This window comes from Aquarana catesbeiana, linkage group LG10, assembly GCF_042186555.1.
Source record: "Aquarana catesbeiana isolate 2022-GZ linkage group LG10, ASM4218655v1, whole genome shotgun sequence".
NCBI classification, from domain to species: Eukaryota; Metazoa; Chordata; class Amphibia; order Anura; family Ranidae; genus Aquarana; species Aquarana catesbeiana.
In genome coordinates, this window is record NC_133333.1 from 159,412,643 (window position 1) to 159,435,171 (window position 22,529).

At 42.8% G+C, this 22,529-nt stretch overlaps 1 protein-coding gene across 5 annotated transcripts in view; it reads left to right on the plus strand.

Moving 5' to 3' along the window:
* LOC141110972 (uncharacterized) overlaps positions 1-22,529 on the plus strand; it is a 189,640-nt gene that overhangs the window by 109,781 nt on the left and 57,330 nt on the right. For all 5 annotated transcript variants that reach the window (XM_073602831.1, XM_073602835.1, XM_073602834.1 and 2 more), the window contains 5 exons: positions 746-925; positions 7,008-7,067; positions 8,365-8,454; positions 10,218-10,369; positions 15,853-15,934. In XM_073602831.1, coding sequence (XP_073458932.1) covers positions 746-925; positions 7,008-7,067; positions 8,365-8,454; positions 10,218-10,369; positions 15,853-15,934 — 564 coding nt within the window. The remainder of the gene's footprint in view (positions 1-745; positions 926-7,007; positions 7,068-8,364; positions 8,455-10,217; positions 10,370-15,852; positions 15,935-22,529) is intronic.

A 22,529-nucleotide genomic window follows, 5' to 3' on the forward strand; every position in this document is an offset into this window, starting at 1 on the left:
GCAGATGGGCACAGTGAGGCTGCAGATTGGCACAGTGAGGCTGCATTGTTGGCACTGATGAGGCTGCAAATGGGCACAGTGAGGGTGCATTGTTGGTGAGTGTGACACAACATTATCTTTTAAAGTATTATTTTATGGCATTATATTATTAATTATCTTTAAAGTATTATTTTATTATAGTATTCTATTATGAATGGGGGGGGATTGTCGGCACGGAGCTTGACCTCCCTGAAATGAGCTTGCCACCTCCCTGAAATTAGTTTTTGCAGGTTGGAATGTCTGCTGCTGTAGCAGCCCATTCAGCTTCTATGGGTTCTTGAACCAGGGGTTGAGATAGGTGGGGAGTAACAGATTCTAGTACATATTTGTGGTCCCTACACCAAACAGTATGTGAAAATTACCACTGGCAGAATGGATTCCTCAAAAGCCGGTGAGGAAAAATATTGGTAGTGAATGCCAATTATGTAGTTGATTTTCAAAGGAAAACTGCAGGTCGGGGAATTAAATAAGAATTTATTTTATTTGAAACAGCCCAGATATGTAATATGATACATGATGAGACTTCCTTTTTTATTCTGAGTTACTGCTTTATACGATATAAACATTAGGCAATACTTTTAAACAAATTTTGTAGAATAGAAAAAAAAAAAATCATATTACAGATAATAGTTTCATATTTGCTCTTGTACTGTATATAAAGTGGTGATTCCAGCTTTAAAGCAACTCCCCTGACTTTGTTCTCTAGATATGGACCTGTGATTTCTGTAGTACAGAAAACACCATCAATGAACAGACACAGCTTGAGTGTACAGGCGATAACCAGCTTTACCTGCAGGAGATGGCTGGCAATATTTACACCACGGATGAAGACACCATGCTGGTTTTCTGTATTGACATATCGGGGAGTATGAGTGTGACCATAGAGGTAAGTACCACAGAGTCATGTCATTCAGTTGATCTATTGGTGGAAACGTTACTGTTAACAAGTAAAATTCATACATAGTGTTAAAAATAAGACTTAATATGCAACTGCACTCAAAATGGCTAGGGGCAAGAATGAACTCTATGCTGGGTCTATACTGCTGTGTATTACCCCAGTGCATTGTCTTCCCAACTTCAAGCCTGACATCTGGCCCTGGCTATGAGCTGAGCTTTCAAGGTCCCTCTTGGACATTTTCCTCTATATATTCCTATATTCCAAGGAAAATGGTATCCATTTTGGGAATGATTGGTGTAAGTGATTATTTGTAAGTCTTGAAGAGATATTTTTGGTTGTGAGACTTTTAGTGCTGGAGGGAGATGGTGTATTTTGGGAAGAGGAGGTGCATTCTTGGGGTCCTTCACTCAGGTTGACGGTGAGTGCTGTTGCCTTTCTTTCAGTCTTAGGGTCCAGGGGGGGCATTCATCCATATAAATGCAAGTATGCTACCATTATTAGCAAAAGTATCCACTATGGATTAAGCCAGCATAGTGCCACTACCAGCGCTCTTTGTTGTCCGAAATTTCCTCTCCTCAGCTCTCCTCTGTAAATTGACACATACCACTTTTCCCAGGGGGCACACAGCCACTTACCCGACGTTTCAGTCCTGTTTAAAATATTTTATTAGGAGTAGTTATTAAAAGGCTTACAGCTTATGGCACAACTCATATTATTGCTGTGCCAAAAAGAGAGTGGGCACATGCCACAGTATTCACCTTCTGGTGAAACCTTTACCACATTGTACAAATACAATGATGACTAATGAACAGTCTGTATCAGATTTAGTGCTCTACTAACATGGGTACTTTTGTTACTTAGTTGGTTTGTGAGGAAAACATCTTTCTTTTACCACACAAGAAGACAAAACCAGGGGTACAACTTTATGCTTGCTTTATAATTCATTCAAATCATACATTTAAAGTATACAGTTGTGCTCAAAGGTTTGCATACCCTGGCAGAAATTGTGAAATTTTGGCATTAATATTGAAAATATGACTGATCATTTCAAAAAACTGTCTTTTATTTAAGGACAGTGATCATATGAAACCATTTATTATCACATGGTTGTTTGGCTCCTTTTTAAATCGTAATGATAACAGAAATCACCCAAATGGCCCGATCAAACGTTTACATACTGTAGAATGTTAGGCCTTGAAAAAGACACACAAGGTGGCACACACAGGTTAAAATGGCAATTAAAGTGTAATTTTCCACATCTGTGGCTTTTTAAATTGCAATTAGTGTCTGTGCATAAATATTTATCGAGCTTATTAGCTCTCACGTGGATGCACTGAGCAGGCTAGATACTGAGCCACGGGGAGCAGAAAATAACTGTCAAAAGACCTGTATAACAAGGCAATGGAACTTTATAAAGATAGAAAGGATGTAAAAAGATATCCAAAGCTCTGAATATGCCAGTCAGTACTGTTCAATCACTTATTAAAGTGGTTGTAAACCCACTTAAAAAAAAAAAAAATTAACACCTGCAAGACAAAGGCATAATGAGCTAGTATGCATAGCATACTAGCTCATTATTTAATACTCACCTGAGATCAAAGCCCTCGCTGCGGTGCCCATACACCGATCCAACAGCTGACATCACTCCCAGGAGTTACTTCTGGGTATCGTGGCTCCGCGTATGCGTGTGGTAACGGCACACTCACTGAAGCAACGGCACATATGTGCCATTGCTTCAGTTTGTGTCAGTGCGCATGTGCCAATGACGTCGGCACATGCAAATACAGGGGATATCTCCTAAACCGTGCAGGTTTAGGAGATATCCTGGGTAGCTACAGGTAAGCCTTATTATAGGCATAGCTGTAACACAAAGTGGTCTGTAAGGATTTACAACCACTTTAAGAAGTGGAAAATTTCAGGGATATTTTATTACCAAGCCAAGGTCAGGTAGAACAAGAAAAATTGCAGCCACAACTATCAGAATTGTTCGGGATACGAGGAAAAACTCACAGGTAACCTCAGGAGAATTACAGGCTGTTCTGGAAAAATACAGGGCACAATACGATGATACTTGAACAAAAGTGAGCTGCATGGTTGAGTTGCCAGAAAGAAGCTTTTAAATGTAGTATGTTATCAGTAGGGATGAGCCGAACACCCCCCTGTTCGGTTCGCACCAGAACATGCGAACAGGAAAAAAGTTCGTTCGAACATGCGAACACCGTTAAAGTCTATGGGACACGAACATGAATAATCAAAAGTGCTACTTGCTTATATGCAAGTTATTGTCATAAAAAGTGTTTGGGGACCTGGGTCCTGCCCCAGGGGACATGGATCAATGCAAAAAAAAGTTTTAAAAACGGCCGTTTTTTCAGGAGCAGTGATTTTAATAATGCTTAAAGTCAATCAATAAAAGTGTAATATCCCTTTAAATTTCGTACCTGGGGGGTGTCTATAGTATGCCTGTAAAGGGGCGCATGTTTCCTGTGTTTAGAACAGTCTGACAGCAAAATGACATTTTGAAGGAAAAAACTCATTTAAAACTACCCGCGGCTATTGCATTGCCGACAATACACATAGAAGTTCATTGATAAAAATGGCATGGGAATTCCCCAAAGGGGAACCCCGAACCAAAATTAAAAAAAAAAAAATGACGTGGGAGTCCTCCTAAATTCCATACCAGGCCCTTCAGGTCTGGTATGGATATTAAGGGGAACCCCGGCCAAAATTTAAAAAAAAAAATGACGTGGGGTTCCCCCTAAATTCCATACCAGACCCTTCAGGTCTGGTATGGATTTTAAGGGGAACCCCGCGCCAAAAAAAAAAAAAAAAACGGCGTGGGGTCCCCCCAAAAATCCATACCAGACCCTTATCCGAGCACGCAACCTGGCAGGCCGCAGGAAAAGAGGGGGGACGAGAGTGCGGCCCCCCCTCCCTCCTGAACTGTACCAGGCCACATGCCCTCAACATTGGGAGGGTGCTTTGGGGTAGCCCCCCAAAACACCTTGTACCCATGTTGATGAGGACAAGGGCCTCATCCCCACAACCCTGGCCGGTGGTTGTGGGGGTCTGCAGGCGGGGGGCTTATCGGAATATGGAAGCCCCCTTTAACAAGGTGACCCCCAGATCCCGGCCCCCCCCCTGTGTGAAATGGTAAGGGGGTACATAAGTACCCCTACCATTTCACTAAAAAAGTGTCAAAAATGTTAAAAATGACAAGAGACAGTTTTTGACAATTCCTTTATTTAAATGCTTCTTCTTTCTTCTATCTTCCTTCATCTTCTGGTTCTTCTGGCTCTTCTGGTTCTTCCTCCGGCGTTCTCGTCCAGCATCTCCTCCGCGGCATCTTCTATCTTCTTCTCCTCGGGCCGCTCCGCACCCATGGCATGGGGGGGAGGCTCCCGCTCTTCTCTTCTTCTTTTCTTCTCTTCTTCATTTTCTTCTCCGGGCCGCTCCGCAATCCATGCTGGCATGGAGGGAGGCTCCCGCTGTGTGACGGCGCTCCTCGTCTGACAGTTCTTAAATAACGGGGGGGGGCGGGGCCACCCGGTGACCCCGCCCCCCCTCTGACGCACGGTGACTTGACGGGACTTCCCTGTGGCATTCCCCGTGACGTCACAGGGAAGTCCCGTCAAGTCACCGTGCGTCAGAGGGGGGCGGGGTCACCGGGTGGCCCCGCCCCCCGTTATTTAAGAACTGTCAGACGAGGAGCGCCGTCACACAGCGGGAGCCTCCCTCCATGCCAGCATGGATTGCGGAGCGGCCCGGAGAAGAAAATTAAGAAGAGAAGAAGAGAAGAAAAGAAGAAGAGAAGAGCGGGAGCCTCCCCCCCATGCCATGGGTGCGGAGCGGCCCGAGGAGAAGAAGATAGAAGACGCCGCGGAGGAGATGCTGGACGAGAACGCCGGAGGAAGAACCAGAAGAGCCAGAAGAACCAGAAGATGAAGGAAGATGAAGGAAGATAGAAGAAAGAAGAAGCATTTAAATAAAGGAATTGTCAAAAACTGTCTCTTGTCATTTTTAACATTTTTGACACTTTTTTAGTGAAATGGTAGGGGTAAAGTACCCCCTTACCATTTCACACAGGGGGGGGGCCGGGATCTGGGGGTCACCTTGTTAAAGGGGGCTTCCAGATTCCGATAAGCCCCCCGCCTGCAGACCCCCACAACCACCGGCCAGGGTTGTGGGGATGAGGCCCTTGTCCTCATCAACATGGGGACAAGGTGTTTTGGGGGGCTACCCCAAAGCACCCTCCCAATGTTGAGGGCATGTGGCCTGGTACGGTTCAGGAGGGAGGGGGGGCCGCACTCTCGTCCCCCCCTCTTTTCCTGCGGCCTGCCAGGTTGCGTGCTCGGATAAGGGTCTGGTATGGATTTTTGGGGGGACCCCACGCCGTTTTTTTTTTTTTTTTGGCGCGGGGTTCCCCTTAAAATCCATACCAGACCTGAAGGGTCTGGTATGGAATTTAGGGGGAACCCCACGTCATTTTTTTTTTTTAATTTTGGCCGGGGTTCCCCTTAATATCCATACCAGACCTGAAGGGCCTGGTATGGAATTTAGGGGGACTCCCACGTCATTTTTTTTTTTTAATTTTGGTTCGGGGTTCCCCTTTGGGGAATTCCCATGCCGTTTTTATCAATGAACTTCTATGTGTATTGTCGGCAATGCAATAGCCGCGGGTAGTTTTAAATGAGTTTTTTCCTTCAAAATGTCATTTTGCTGTCAGACTGTTCTAAACACAGGAAACATGCGCCCCTTTACAGGCACACTATAGACACCCCCCAGGTACGAAATTTAAAGGGATATTACACTTTTATTGATTGACTTTAAGCATTATTAAAATCACTGCTCCTGAAAAAACGTCCGTTTTTAAAACTTTTTTTGCAATGATCCATGTCCCCTGGGGCAGGACCCAGGTCCCCAAACACTTTTTATGACAATAACTTGCATATTAGCCTTTAAAATTAGCACTTTTGATTTCTCCCATAGAATTTTAAAGGGTGTTCCGCGGCATTGGAATTTGCCGCGAACACCCCAAATTGTTCGCTGTTCGGTGAACTTGCGAACAGCCAATGTTCGAGTCGAACATGAGTTCGACTCGAACTCGAAGCTCATCCCTAGTTATCAGATAATACTGGCAGACAATTTGCATTTTTCTGCACGAAAGCTTTGCAGAAAAACAAACCTTTCCAATCACTTTAAGCCTGCCATAGATGGATGGAAATTTGGCTGGTTCAGCAGTATTTGGCCAAATTTCAATTTATTTATGGGCAGGCTGTTTGTACTGAAGTCAGTATATTGATCAACTTCAGTACAACCAGCAGTTATCGTATTCTGATGTTGAGAAATCTCCTACTGTCAGAATACAATAGCGCAGTGGGAGGGATTCCCCCATCAACACAGTCAGTGGTTAGAGGCAAGAAAATTGCATAATCTTTGGCCGGTCTTATGCCGCGTACACACGAGCGGAATGTCCGACAGAAAAAGTCCGACGGAAGCTTTTCATCTTCTTTTCCGATTGCGTGTATGCCTCATCTGACTTTTTTTTTCAAAAATTCTGACGGACCTAGAAATAGAACATGTTCTAAATATTTCCGACGGAACCAATTCCTATCGGGAAAACCGCTCGTCTGTATGTTGTTCCGACGGACCAAAAACGAAGCATGCTGTGAAGTACGAGACGGAAGCTATTGGCTACTGGCTATTGAACTTCCGTTTTCTAGTCCCGTCATACGTGTTGTACGTCACCGCATTCATGACGGTCGGACTTTGGTGTGATCATGTGTATTCAAGACAGTTTCAGCGGAATTTCATTGGAACTCCGTCTGAAAAACCTTCAGAGTTTATTCCGATGAGAAAACCGGTCGTGTGTACGCGGCATTAGAGTATTGAAGCCATAGACAGCCAGACAACTAACATTTACAGGAGGTGGTCAGCAAGGACAGTCTTGGTTTTTATTATTTTATTTATTTTTTATCTGAGTACCAGTTTCTATTAATAAGTGAGGTATAAGAGAGTACAGCTGAATCTATATGAGATTATTATTATTATTAGAATTATTCTTCTATTGTAGGTGCCGCAAGATCAGACCAATAACTGTAACGACCATAATATCTACCAATCAAGAATGGAGGTAAAGATGAACACAACTGATCTCATATATTCAAAAGTACTGCCAACTGTCCATGTTACTCAAGTAACAGAATTCTCCCCCCGCCCCCTCAATACAGCACTGAAAAATAAAAAGAAGATTATGATTGATGTGCAAGAGCAGCACAGACAATTGATATTTACGATATTTTGACAACTGAAGGCATAATATCTGTTTTTGTTTAATCAAATGCAGTGCTAGTGTGCCCCTGAGATCTATAAAAAAAATTTTGCTGATGTTAAGGGATATATTTTTATTCTTAACTTTCATCATTTAGCACAATATTATGAATATATTTTTGTTTTTTCCTTCTTTTTTTTTTTTTTAATAAGTGTATGTATTTATATGGGAACTGTCCTTGTCCATCTTACTTTAGAGGTGATCACTAGATTCTATCAATATGTACTGCACTAGGAGCTCACTTTTTGACATAAAGCGTATGGCTACTTGCACAAAGGTGTTCTTTCCTAGAACCGGCTACCTTCTGAGTGCAAGTGGGTAATATTCATATTCCTATTATTAAAAATGTTATTTATATGTAATTTATGTCATAATTAAGACATAAACAAGATGACTATACTTTTAACATTTAAACCTGCATTTAATTTTTGTACAAATGTGACAACAGAAGAATTAAGTAAACAGAGTAACAAGTAATATAAAGGTAATCAGAAACAATAGGAGTAGAAATTATCGGGAATGTTTGGCAGGCATTGTGTGCTATATGAAAAATAATAATAAACTTTATTTTATATAGCACCTTTAAAAGTAGCTTCTCAAAGTGCTTTACAAAGAAAACACAAGAAATACACTGGATTAAAAAAAAGGAAATAGGGACAATTACATGAAAGCTTGTCTAAAGAAAAAAGTGTTTAGATTTGATTTGAATGAGCTTAGATGACTAAGCTGATGTTCTTTGGAAGTGATTCCAGAGTTCATTTTAAGGATTAGAGAGATATTCATTTGCTTTGCTAACACACCTGGGTGGTTTGCACTGGCAGTTTTTTTAAACCTATTAGAGCCTATGGCTCTAATCAGGTGTTTCAAACCCCCCCTCCATCGCTGTATTTCAGGCGCCTGGCACCCGAAAAGGGATCAGGCGCCTGAATGGGGGTGGCTACAGCGGCCGTGGATAGATTAGTGTAATGTATGAATCTATCCATAGTACACAGAGGGGGTGACTGGAGAGAGAGGGCGGTGCCCGAGCGCCCCTAATGGACGCACCGCCACTGTTCAACTGTGTTGGAATTGCATCTTTAGCTGTGTGATTTTCTTTCAGGCTATGAAATCTGGACTGATTGCAACCCTGCATTTCCTTCACAAACAGCATCCTAGGAGAAGAGTGGCACTTGTAACCTTCAGTGACCAGGTAAGATCAAGAAAATATCAAAGACAATAGTGTTATAAAATGTACAGAATGATTAAAAGGGATGGCTGGGTCTCTACATAAGAATGCCATCGTCCCCAACTCACTAAAACATGCACTAGTCACCTCCATCCTTAAAGAGCCCTCACTGGACCCCACCAATCTTAACAACCTATGCCCCATCTCCTTACTCTTCTTTTCCTCCAAACTCCTTAAACTTCTGGTCTACAACCAACTGAGCCACCATCTGACTGAGAACAAACTTCTTGATCCCCTTCAGTTCAGGTTTAGCCCTCAACACTCCACGTAAACTGCTCTCCTTAAACTCACAAACGACCTTCTAATGGCTAAAACTAACAGACAGTATTTTCTACCACTCCTCCTGGACCTCACTGCTGCCTTTGACACAGTGGACCACCCCCTTTTCCTCAAAAATCTCTACTCCTTTGGCCTCCGTGACTGTACTCTTTGCTGGTTCTCATCCTACCTATCCCACCGCACCTTTAGTGTCACTTACAGTTCTACTTCCTCTTCTCCTCTTCCTTTTTCCATCGGGAACCCCCAAGGTTCTGTTCTAGGACCTTTCCTATTTTCAATCTACACCTCCTCCCTGAGTCAGTTGATAGCTTCCCATGGTTTTCAATACCATTTCTATGCTGATGACAGCCAAATCTATCTCTCTACCGCTCAGCTCACTCCATCAGTCTCCTCATGCATCGCCAATTTACTAACAGACATATCAGTCTGAATGTCACACCACTTCCTCAAACTCAATCTATCCAAAACCGAGTTCATAATATTTCCTCCCCCACGTGCCTCTTCCCCTGATTTCTCTGTCAAAATCAATGGCTCAACTATCAACCCATCCTTGCATGTAAGGTCCTGGGTGTAATCCTGGATGCTGAACTATCCTTTCGGCCCCACATCCAATCACTGTCAAAAGCTGGCCGCCTCAACCTCCACAACAGCTCCAAGATATGCCCTTTCCTAACCAATGACACCACAAAGATTTTAATTCACTCCCTGGTTATCTCTCGCCTTGACTACTGCAACTCCCTCATTGGATTACCTTTACATAGACTATCCTCCCTTCAGTCCATCATGAATGCTGCTGCCAGGCTTACCTTACAAAACCGCTCAATGTGTGCTACCCCTCTCTGCCAATCCCTCCACTGGCATCTGCTCACCCAACAAATTAAATTCAAGATACTAACAATAACTTACAAAGCCATCCACAACTCTGTCCCCAGCTACATCCCTAACCTAGTCTCAAAATACCAACCAAATTGTTCTATTTTTTCCTTCCAAGACCTACTGTTCTTTAGCTCCCTTGTCAGCTCATCCCACTCTTGCCTCCAGGACTTCTCCAGAGCCTCTCCCATCCTCTGGAACTGTCTACCCCAATCTGTCCAACTATCTCCTTCTCTATCCACTTTCAGACAATCCCTGAAAACTCATTGCTTCAGAGAGGCCTATCCGGCCCCCCACCTAAAAACTGTACATTTATTTTCTCCATCAGCCCATCCCCCACAGTTATTACCTTTTGTATCTCTTGACCCTCTTTTCTACTGTCTGCCCTCATGTTGTAAAGCTCTGCGTAAACTGTTGGCGCTATATAAATCGTGTATAATAATAATATTATTATTAATAATATTAATAGTATGAATGTTTCAGTATCAATATGGGTTATTGTGGACAATATCTGATTTCTTCTGGGCTGCATTGATTTGAGCCTAATATGCATGTGATGGTAATTTATTTGCCAGGTAAAGATATATGGAGATTGCAGTATACAGCCACAAGTGTTGGAGGACTGTGAACTTCTAGACACTGATTACCTAAAATCACAAGGCGAGAATCAGCCAGTGCCACAAATATTAGAAGAGACTCTGCATGTGCTGGAGGCCCAAATTGTAAGGTAATGTGCCTGTTTTGTATCAAAGGGGCCAGTAAACCTAAAATAGAAGTTCTGGCTCTTTTGGATGTTTTGCAAGCAGTGAGCAGGTATTTGAAAATATATATAGAAAGTATGTGTTCAGCCAACATCCCCAAGGAAAGCGATTTCCAGAAAGTTCATCCTCTATAGGGATTGATAATACAAAAAATGCGTCTTAATCGAATGGCAAAAACAGACATGGAATTTGACTCACATGGAAATAAAATCTACTTCCTAAAGGCTTGAAAACCACTTAATAACTTCTTGATAACCATTCCCCTTATTTACATTGAATTGGATGGGTTAAAAACACATTGCCCACAAAACAAGAGGCATCTCAGTGATCATGTTAAGATGGCACTCTCAACCTCACCCTGAACAGATGTTTTTCTAGCTCATGGCACAACAATTTAAGTGCCAGCAGACCTAAAGTGATGATTAGTGGGGTCAGTTAACTCCAGAGTAAAGCCTCGTACACACGGTCTGATTGTTGGATGATTTTTGTCAAAAGCGCGTGTACAGGATTTTGTCTAGCATACTAACCACAAATTGTCGTTTGACAAACACGAACGTAGTGACGTACTATGAGAGTATAAAGAGGAAGTTCATTTCTTAAGCACAACCCTTTGGGCCCCTTCTGCTAATTTTGTGTTAGTAGAAGTTTGAGTGTTGATTCGCGATTTTTAGATCATACAAAACAAATGCTTTTTAAAATACATTTGGCATAACTACATGCAAATCAGCTTCATTATTATCCCATTAAAGAAGATGAGAATTTTGACATTTTATAAATTGCTGTGTCACAAATGTTAATCCTAGATTACGAACAGTAGTTTACAAGACTGAACTCTTCCCAGTCATTCCTTGATTCCGCGCATTCACTGCGTTCACATCAGACAAAAATTGTATAGCCTGCACATCCAACTTTTGTCTGATGTAAAAGTGAAATTGTCTGTCGAATGCACCATACTAATGATTTGAAAATCCACAGACAGCTCGTCTTCAGACTTTTCCCTTCTGATTTTCGTACTGTGTGCATGAGGTCTAAGTGGCAAAAAATGTCTTATGCACCGCACATCACTGCAAGACCATGTGGCTATGTGAAATGACAGCCTCAGCCTGGGCTCCAGCCAAGCCACATCCCAACGCATTTCACCATGATTAACCTCTTCCCGCCCGCCGGCCGTCATATGATGGTGATATCTGAATGATGCCTTCAGTTACAGACATCATTCAGATATCTTCTTTTTCAGCCAGCGATTCCCTACACCATAAGAATGATCATCATGGCTGTTCAGCTGCTTGATCGTTCTTACGAGTGGCGAGAGGGGACGTCCCCCCTCCCGCCGGTGCTTCTCCGGGCTCACTGCTGCCATCGGTGGACCTGGAGAAGGGATCCAACAGCCCCGGATGCTGACCATAAAAATTTCCCTTGAACGAGATGGTCCCTGGAGTCTCTGTGATCGTTTGGAGGCTAAGCCTGGCCTCTGCATTCGAAAAAATGGCACCGCCTTGGCTGGGAAGTGTCAAACATAGAAAAAAATAAAAGTAAAATTAACAATAAAAAATTAAAACTAACGTGGCCCTGTCCCCGTGTGCTCACACACAGAAGCGAACGCATGTGTAAGTCGCACCCACATATGTAAGCGATGTTCAAATCACACATATGAAGTATTGCCGCGAACGTTAGAGCGCGAGCAATAATTCTAGCCCTATACCTCCCCTGTAACTCAAAACATGTAACCAGTAAAAAATTTTAAAGCGTCCCCTATGGGGATTTTTAAGTACTGAAGTTTAGCGACATTCCACGAGCGTGTGCAATTTTGAAGCGTGACATGTTAGGTATCTATTTACTCGGCGTAACATCATCTTTCACATTATACAAAAAAATTTGGCTAAATTTACTGTTTTTCTTTTTAAAGCATGAAACAGGTTTTTTCCTGGTAGGCAGGAGGTTAAGCTCCGAGGCGGAGTGAAACATGTTAGGGGCATGGCTTGGCTGGAGCCCGAGCTGAGGCTGTCATTTCACATATCCACAGGGTCTTGCATTGTTATGCGGCACATAGGACATTTTTTGTCTCTTATATCATTGGAGCTGGGATGAGCTCTATCTTTGCCAGTACTCCCAACGGTATACTACAGGAGAGGACACCGCTGGAGCCTTGAGCGACACCCCCTATTTGTTGTCTGGTAACTCCAGAGTAACCCTTATACTCTTCCTTCTTCTCCGTTGTCTCTGGCCTCTTCTCCCTGTCTCCGGTGTCTTCTCCCGCTCTCCGGTTCTTCTGCCGGGCTCCTCCGCTATCTTCTGCTCTTTTGCCGCTCTTTTGCTAGCGGTGGCCCGGTCTTCTTCGTCGTCTTCTCCCCTCTTCTCTTCTTCTGATGTTGACAGGACGCTCTCTCCTCTCGATAGAACACCTTTGGGATGAATTAGAGCAGTGACTGTGAGCCAGGCCTTCTTGTCCAACATCAGTGCCTGACCTCACAAATGCACTTCTGGAAGAATGAGCAAACATTTCCATAGACACACTCCTAAACTTTGTGGACAGCCTTCCCAGAAGAGTTGAAGCTGTTATAGCTGCAAAGGGTGGGCCAACTCAATATTGAACCCTACGGACTAAGACTGAGATGCCATTAAAGTTCATGTGTGTGTAAAGGCAGGCGTCCCAATACTTTTGTTAATATAGTGTGTGTGTATGTATATGTATATATTATGTGATAGACCAACATTATTAATGATTCGAACCATGTATTGCCGGCAGAGTTAATTTGACGTCAAATTTCGATTTTGTTTTAGTTATAGTCTTTTGACTAAAATGCCATTTTAGTTTTAGTCGTATTTTAGTCATCTGAATTGTTTTAGTCATATTTTAATTAACTAAAATGTCCATTACATTTGAGTCGACTAAAATCAAATGGGTTTAGTTAAATTTTAGTATATTATCACTTTAGAATTGCCAAACATTATATACTGCTGGAGTAAAAATCTAATAACATGCTATTATTTACGGTATTATGGTTTGAACATGCACTACAGACACATATTTAGCTGTTGTGATATATAATGTCTTTATAAATAAAACCAAGTTTCATAAACAAACAAAAATATTGTTTTTTTGCCAATCGGAAGTACAACTTGAAAATATAAAAAACCCAAAAAACTGTAAACTATATTGGCTGTAATGCCATGACCTGAATATATTACCAACATTAAATATTAAGAAAAAAATAAGAAAAGCCTTTTTTTTCTTTTAGCAGCTTAATAGATGACCCCTACGTATTCTTATGTGGTAGAACAGTGTTAATTTTGACGTCTAAATTTAATTTAGTTTTAGTCATCGTCTTTTAAATAAAATGCCAGTTTAGTTTTAGTCATATTTTAGTCTTTTGGCTAAAATGGCATTTTAGTTTTAGTTGTATTTTAGTAGACTAAAATAGTATTAATTTAGGCGATGAAAATATTTTAGTCGAAGAAATTAACACTGATGGCTGGCCTAAGTGTCATTTCTGTCTGCTGCCCTTTCCTCTGCTATCTGAATGAGTCACTTCTGACAAGTTTTCCTGACACCAAGAGAAAAAAGGTGACATCAATTTTTACTACATTCTCTCATTGTTGAAACATAATATTTAGTTTGTTCAACAATTTCTTAATTGTAGGTAAACCTTTACACTAAAACATACCATTAACTTCAGAACATGCAACAGTTCCTTTGCGCATGAAATTGTCATAAGGAGCTGGGTCGGGCACATCAATCCCTGAAGTCACAAAGAAAGATTCAAATATATTTATTACTATATAAAAAAGAACATGTAAAGTAGAAAAATACACTGAGGTTTTTAAGGAGAAAACAGCATAGATTCTCAACAAATAATACAAAGCAAAATGCAATGATACAGTGCCTTGAAAAAGTATTCATACCCCTTGAAACCTTCCACATTTTTGTCATCTTACAACCACAAACTTAAATGTATTTTATTGGGATTTCATGTGATAGACCAACTCAAAATGGCACATGATTGTGAAGTGAAAGGAAAATGATAAATGGTTTTAAATTTTTTTTACAAATAAATATCTGAAAAGTGTAGCGTGCACTTTCATTCAGCCCCCTGAGTCAATACTTTGTAGAACCACCTTTTACTGCAATTACAGCTGCAAGTCTTTTTGGGGATGTCTCTACCAGCTTTGCACATCTGGAGAGTGACATTTTTGCCCATTCTTCTTTGCAAAATAGCTCAAGCTCTGTCAGATTGGGCCATTCAAACATATAAATATTTTTTGATATAAACCATTCCATTGTAGTTCTGGCTGTATGTTTAGGGTCGTTGTCCTGCTGGAAGGTGAACCTCCCCCTCAGTCTCAAGTCTTTTGCAGACTCTAACAGGTTTTCTTCTAAGATTGCCCTCTATTTGGCTACATCCATCTTCCCATCAACTCTGACCAGCTTCCCTGTGCCTACTGAAGAAAAGCATCCCCACAACATGATGCTGCCACCACCATGTTTCATGGTGGGGATGGTGTGTTCAGGGTGATGTGCAGTGTTAGTTTTCTGCCACACATAGCGTTTTGCTTTTAGGCCAAAAAGTTTAATTTTGGTCTCATCTGACCAGAGCACCTTCATCCACATGTTTGCTGTTTCCACCACATGGCTTCTCTCTAACTGCAAATGGTACTTCTTATGACTTTCTTTGAACAATGGCTTTCTTCTTGCCACTCTTCTATAAAGGCCAGATTTGTGGAGTGCACGACTATTAGTTGTCCTGTGGACAGAATCTCCCACCTGAGCTGTGGATTTCTGCACCTCCTCCAGAGTTACCATGGGCCTCTTGGCTTCTCTGATTAATGCTCTCTTTTCCCAGCCTGTCAGTTTAGGTGGATGGCCATGTGTTGGTAGGTTTGCAGTTGTGCCATATTCTTTCCATTTTCGGATGATGGATTGAACAGTGCTCCGTGAGAAGTTCAAAGCTTGGGATATTTTTTTATAACCTAACCCTGCTTTAAACTTCTCCACAACTTTATCCCTGACCTGTCTGGTGTGTTCCTTGGCCTTCATGATGTTGTTTGTTCACTAAGGTTTTCTAACAAACCTCTGAGGGATTCACAGGTGGACTCTATTTACTAATTAGGTGACTTCTGAAGGCAATTGGTTCCACTTTCCTTCCACTTCACAATTATGTGCCACTTTGTGTTGGTCTATTACATAAAATCCCAATAAAATATATTTACGTTTTTGGTTGTAACATGACAAATGTGGAAAATTTCAAGGTGTATGAATTCTTTGTCAAGGCACTGTATGTTCAGAGCCAGGACTGGGTTTTTATTCATTGCAGTGCTTCAGCTTATCACAAGCAGATCCAATCTATAGGTCAGCCTTTGCTATTGTCTGAATTAAAAGATGCTCCTAATACTGTAAATAAGAGCTGGAATTATGCTTTAAATAAAATCTATGTTTTATTTAATAATTTAGCCTGCAAGAAAATGGTGCTACAGCACTGGGTCCTGCAGCATTGGTGTCTATAGCTATGGCCTCCAAGAGACCGGGATCTAAGGTAAGTGAGTCACAATTTGACCAGAGGCAGATGAAGGGCCTGTGAAAACAGCTTTTCCTTCACTTCAAGTGGGCTTTGCATTACCATGTTTATGGGAATGTAAAACCAGCTTAAAGCAAGTGAAATGCAGATCAAAAGGAGGGAAGGTCAATGTACCTGCAAATGTCAATGAATTCTTAATGAGCCCATTGACAAAGACCATAAAGTGTACCTATACCCAAAAAAATGTTTTAATATATTGCAGCCTACCAATTCTTAAATGTAATGGCTGCATTATTTTATGGCTTTTTTATGCTTTATTTTCTTCTGGTAGTCCTGAAAGTAATACACTTTCTTTCCTAGGGTGATAACGCTCATTCACTGTACTCTATTTATGGGGGAGCAGCTTAGTTACCTAAGGCTGCTCTCCTGATTTGTGCTACATTAAATTCATGTACTGTATGTTGCACTTTAGTTCACAGAAAATAGCTGAGAACATTAATAACATGTTTGAGATTTTAGTTTGGTCCACAGGAAGTTACACGGATACAAGATTTCTGACAGGATCAACAGATATTTTTCTGTATTTGCAGAAAACTTACTTGGCCTTTAACATCTTCATTGTGAAAAATATCTTTAGTTATCATTATATAAAAAACTAAAGATAACTAGTAAAAACGGCTAATGTGCAAATTAAGGTCTGTATGCTTAGAAAATCCTGCCTATAAATAGATAGAAAACTGGTATACAAGACAAATTGGGAAGGAGGCTACACTAGGTAGTCTCTACTTGCTCCAAAAGTTTTACTGGTACCACATCCTTGATTACAAGACACTGAAAAATACACCAAAAAAGAGTTATATTGAAACATTGTGACATTACATTATTATTATTAACCATGCCTTCCATGATTATAGGGGGCTTCTCATGTAGATATCTCCTACTCATTTCACAGGACAGTGCCCACTTCCTCAGGGGTAACTGGCATAAGTTTCTACTGTGAATGCTCAGATTACATATATCTTGACCCCAAATTCAAGGAACCATGATCGCTGAATATGAGGGGCCCAGCCATATAGAGCAATATATATAGATTCCTCAATAAGTTGTAAAAGAGGAGACAACAGTGTATCCATTTATTAAGGGGAACCCCCACATAGCAAGGCTTGGTCCTTTAAAGTGTCCTGAATGTTAAGAAATGGTTGTTCTCATAAGTGGGACAGATCAGGTACCGTAAAAGTCCTATTAGTTTTATTTCTTTTAGGGATTTGATGTATTTTTCAGTGGATAGAAAACTCACTTAAACACTCACTTAAACATTGTATTCAGCGTAGTGATTAATGTATCATACTCGGAATGGTCCAAGGTTGTTAGTAATATACCATAAGGTTCAGTATTGGGACTTTTACTTTTTAACCTATTTATAAAGATATAAAGTTGATATGAAAATTATATAGGAAAGTAAAATTTTCTGTTTGCAGATGACACCGAACTATGTATAAAGTCCCTACAAGATGTGTCTAATGTATTAGTAGACCTGAGGCATGTGGCATGTAGCAAAATGAGGTTTAATGTCGAGAAACGGAGAGACACAATCTTGGCCCTGTACAAAGCATTAGGTGTTTTGGTAGAGCACTGGGGCCCGGATTAAGTTAGGATTTGTGCTTTACAGTATATTCACATTTGTATAGACAGCTCTCTGTCAACAAGGGCAACCCAAGGGGCTCCCTGGAGTTATTTGAAGAGGGTTATTAAGGAAGAGAGTGCCCCTATTAGATTTTAACACAGCACTGTTTGATTCACATCCCATCACATATTTAAACATATACAAAAACAGTTTGTGGGACTTTTTAGGCACGTATTGAGAATGCATTTTGATTGAAACATTGTTTTATCCATATATAAGCATACAAAATAACTTAAAAACAGACAGGCAACATTGCGGGACAGCAGATTACATAACACTTCCTGTCTAAATTGTCCCTAGTGTGTATGAATGTGAGTTAGGGACCTTAGATTGTAAGCTCCTTGAGAGTAGGGACTGATGTGAATGTACAATGTATATGTAAAAGCGCTGCGTAAATTGATGGCGCTATAGAAGTACCTAAAATAAATAAGTAAATAAAATATTATACTGATTTTTTTCTTGTTCAAACATTGTATTAGACAATGTATGAAACAATAAAAGTAGGCATTGGTCCAAGAATGGACTAAAAACAAGTAGGATACATAACAGTAGCCAAAATCAGTAAACATATGAGCATTTGGAGGTGGGAAGCAGGTATTTGACATGAGGAGACATAACTAAAGGTCCAGTAGGCTCACTCGTACGAGGCAGTTGCCGACCTGCATTTGGGCAAAGAGTGAATAAATGTGGCTCACAAAGCATAGCAACAATGAGACTATAAACTAACAACACACCAAAGCGCAACAAAATATTGGCTACCTAATAAAGAAGGTTGGTTTTACAGAGAGTAATAAAAGAGATACAGGGAGGGAGCAGGGGGTGGAGAAGGGGGAGAGAGAGAGCGATGGGAAAGGAAGAGAAGAGGAAAGAATAAGGGGAGGAGTGGAGGCAAGGTACTAAGTGGAGCATATCGAGGAACATTCCACTAACGGTACCACTCATGGAAGCAGAAGAGATTCATCAAAATTGTGTGGGAGAGAGAGCTTCATATTTGGCAACTCTGTCTGTGACGAATATACAGATTTTTTTTAAACAGTTTACTGAAGCTTGCAAAAGATGGTGTAGGGCTTGCCCCTGGAGGAGCCGCTGTTGTTCAGGTGACCTGCAGTAGACTCAATAAAACAACACACAGAATGGCAATAACAATAAACCATAGCAGATCATTTTTCACAGCACCATGAATAATAGGACGACCAAGTGTCTGCACCTGAACCCTGAGCCTAGGGAGGTCCTAACTAAAGGGGACAGTACTTGAAGCTAAAGGTCCCTAAATCTCTCCAATCCCCTCCCACTGATCAGTGTAATTTTACTTGTTGAGCAGAGCGCACACATTTGAGTGAATTCCACAGTATAGGGTGTAAGTACCCAGATTGTATCCTAAGGTAAAGAGACGCAGTCCCTTTAGAAAGTGAGCAAGGATTGTCGCCAGTGGCCTCCCAACACCAACTCCTGTGGAACCGGTGACATCAGTGGTGACCAACAATGACAATCTCTCTCACGGAACTAGTGACACTCTCTGATGACTGTGACTTCCATGTAGATGTGGCAGCCCAGTCTCTTCATCTCACCAGCACAGCAACCCACTGATGATCACCTCTCGCTTTCCTCCACGAGACTGCTGCAGCTCTTTGTCTCCCTAGAACTGATAGTCCCATTTATCTACCTCCTTAAGATATATCCCCCAAAAGTTCCAGATGATTCGCAGCAGTCTACTTCCTCTTCCAGGCTGCACAGCAGCCAATCACAGTGTCCTCTGTTGTCATGGGCAGGGCTCGTCTCCAGCTCTCTGTGGCTGCAACACAGCCCTGTAAAGCATCCAGTGTCTTTTCTCTCTCCTGCTCTCCTCACAGAGCCGCTCATTTGCTCACTGGTGGTCAGGTAGAAAAAGAAAACTGTGGGTAGTAACAGCATTAGTACTAACAGCCAAGTTCCTGTTGTGGGACAGAGCAGAGAAGCAGACCAGGGCTACAATGTAAAGATATAGTTCCCAACATATTTCATGAACCAGGGCCCACTTCTCCATCCCCTAGTGGGATACAGCTCCCATTAGAGATATTCACATGTTGTTCCTATAATGCACAATGCATCACTCATTAGCCCTACGAAGCAACCAACTCACCCATATTGCCCCAGCACCAAAGTCCAAAGGGAACACACCCTACTATGTTCTAGATATAGTTTGTCCTATGAGTCCTTCCTGCATTGTAGACAGAACAGTAGGGGAAGTGTCCCCCCCCCCCCCCCAAGGCATGCCACAAGGAACACTCCCCATCAGCAGTCAGAAGCAAACAATATCCTGACTATAGTAGAAACCCAATAAAGACAGAAACTATAACAATCAGAGCTTAGGCTGACCACAGCCTAGCTGCCCACTGAATTTGATCTTGGGATACTCCTGCTTAAGGCAAGGTCCCTAAAGAGGTGTTCAAGTTATTAATTATTGTTTTTTTTCTATTGGTTGAACGCAATAGACTTGTGTCTTTTCCACCTAAATTATATAAATGCGGGGGGCGTGTCCGGATGTGAGAGGCGGCGGACGTGTCTGAGAGGAGCTCCGGGTACCCTAAACTCAATCCTTCGCCATCCGTGCATCTAATCGCCTAAACAAGACCAGCCACCCTGCCTATTTGTTCTTCTCTGTCCCCTGCTGAGCCCTGAACAGATCTTGAGCAGAGATTCGGCAGTGGTGGACCGGGAGGACGTGCATTACTCTGCCTGCAGACGCCGCCATCTTGCTGACCTGTACCCAGCCGGAACGAGCTGATCCCCGTCTGGCCGTGCGGTAAGAGAATACCATCCATCCTTGGGACTGTTCTCCATCCTCCTGCTTGCCCCTCCAACTGCCTGGTGTGATCTGGTGGCCTGCTAGGCCGCTGGGAGCGCTCGCGGTGGCCGTGGCCTAGTGCGGCCTAGTGGAGCCTGCCTGATGACTGCTGTTCCCTGAGCGGCTACCCCGCGGAAGTGCGCCGCAGTCAGCCAGGCTTAAAATCGCGGACGCGGATCCTGCTGCCCCCTCCTGCCTCACCACCTATCCACCTCCCTGCAGTGACCTGTTGTGCTGACTGGTAGAAATTGACTGTGTGGGCCAGTGGAGGTGTCCGGGGGCCTGGTGTCTCTGCCACCTTTCTTTCTTCGGATACAGAGAGAGAAACTTTGGTGAGACCCATTACCCCGGAGGAGGTTTTGAAGGCCATCGGATCCTTTCCTGCTGGAAAATCCCCAGGCCCAGACGGTCTCCCTATAGAGTTCTACAAAACCCACGGGGACCTACTTGCCCACAAATTGGCCCAGCTCTATTCTCACTGTCTGACGGAGGATGCCCTTCCCAACTCCATGAGTCATGCACACATAATACTAATCCACAAAGCCCCTAAGGACCCCACATCCTGCGCCTCATATAGGCCTATCGCCCTACTTAACACAGACTTCAAAATTCTTACCAAATTGCTCACTATGAGACTACAGCCCCTACTGCTGTCTGTAATAGAGACTGACCAAACTGGTTTTATGGCTAACAGAGCCACTGATGTCAATCTACGACGCTTATTTACCAACATACATGCACAACACCTCAATGAGGACTCCCGGGTGGTGACCTCCTTAGACATAGAGAAGGCCTTCGACACTGTGGAATGGCCTTTTCTGTGGGGGGTCCTCTGTAGAATGGGGTTCCCCTTGATATTTATTACGTGGTTACAGACACTCTACAAACACCCCATGCCAGCTATTAAGTTGGGGGGGGTCTGTCACGGCCCATCCCTCTGTCCAGAGGCACACGACAGGACTGCCCTCTCTCTCTGGCCCTTTTCGCCTTTGCAATGGAACCGCTGGCGGAGGCCCTGCGGACCTCCCTACACATCAAGGGCCTGCGTGTTGGCTGGCTGGAGGAGAGGGTTCCCCTGTATGTGGATGACCTCCTTCTTTTCCTCAACGATGCAGATTCCTCGCTCACAGTGGCACTGCAGATTCTGAACTCATTCACCACTGTCACAGGCCTCAAGGTTAACTGGTCAAAGTCTCTTTTGTTCCCTATAGACCCTGCAGCTCGTACCACCGCCCCCTCCAATATACCCCTACAATGGGTTGAGAGCTTCAAATACCTTGGGGTGGTAGTCTCAAGGCAGGCTTCAGATTTCTTCCCCCTGAATCTATCCCCAGTGGTTTTGGAGACGCGGCTGATACTGAAGGCATGGGAGTCACTACCCTTATCATTGCTAGGCCGGATAAATCTGATAAAAATTAAAATCCTGTCCAAATTTACTTACCTACTTCGCCAGTCTCCGCAATGGATTCCCAAATCCTTTCTCACAGGCCACTTCGCCTCCTTTATCTGGGGGACCCAGTCCCCCAGATACGGATGGTCAACACTAGTACGCCCATCCTTCCAGGGAGGACTGGCATGCCCTGACCTATATAAATATTTCCTAGCCACCCAGCTAGTTACAGCAGCCTCACTCCCGATATGACAAACCCCGCCACGTTGGTTGAGGTGGCGGTGGTGAAATAGTTGGAAGCGCTGCAGTTTTTACTTTTCCGTGGCCAAAAGGCCCCATACCCGTTGACTCCCTCCATGCACACCACGCTTCGTGCATGGGGGGTGGGATTTCAAATTGAAAGGTACCCTAAAAATGCACTTTCTCCTGCTGCCCCCTTGTGGTTGAACCCCATCCTTGAGCATACTTACAATTTGCCCGAACCCCACGCTTGGACTAAATTCAACATTAAAACAGTGGTCCAAGTAATCTCCAATCAATCTCTGGCCCCATTCCCCAAATTGATCTCTGATTTCAACATCCCGCAGAGCTATTTTTTTTAGCTATCTACAACTTTCCCATGCCTTCAGTCGCCAATTCTCCAGTTCTCCCCACCAGATCGTCCAATCCACTTTAGAGGACCTCCTCAGGTCCGGATGTGCAAATAAGCTCACCT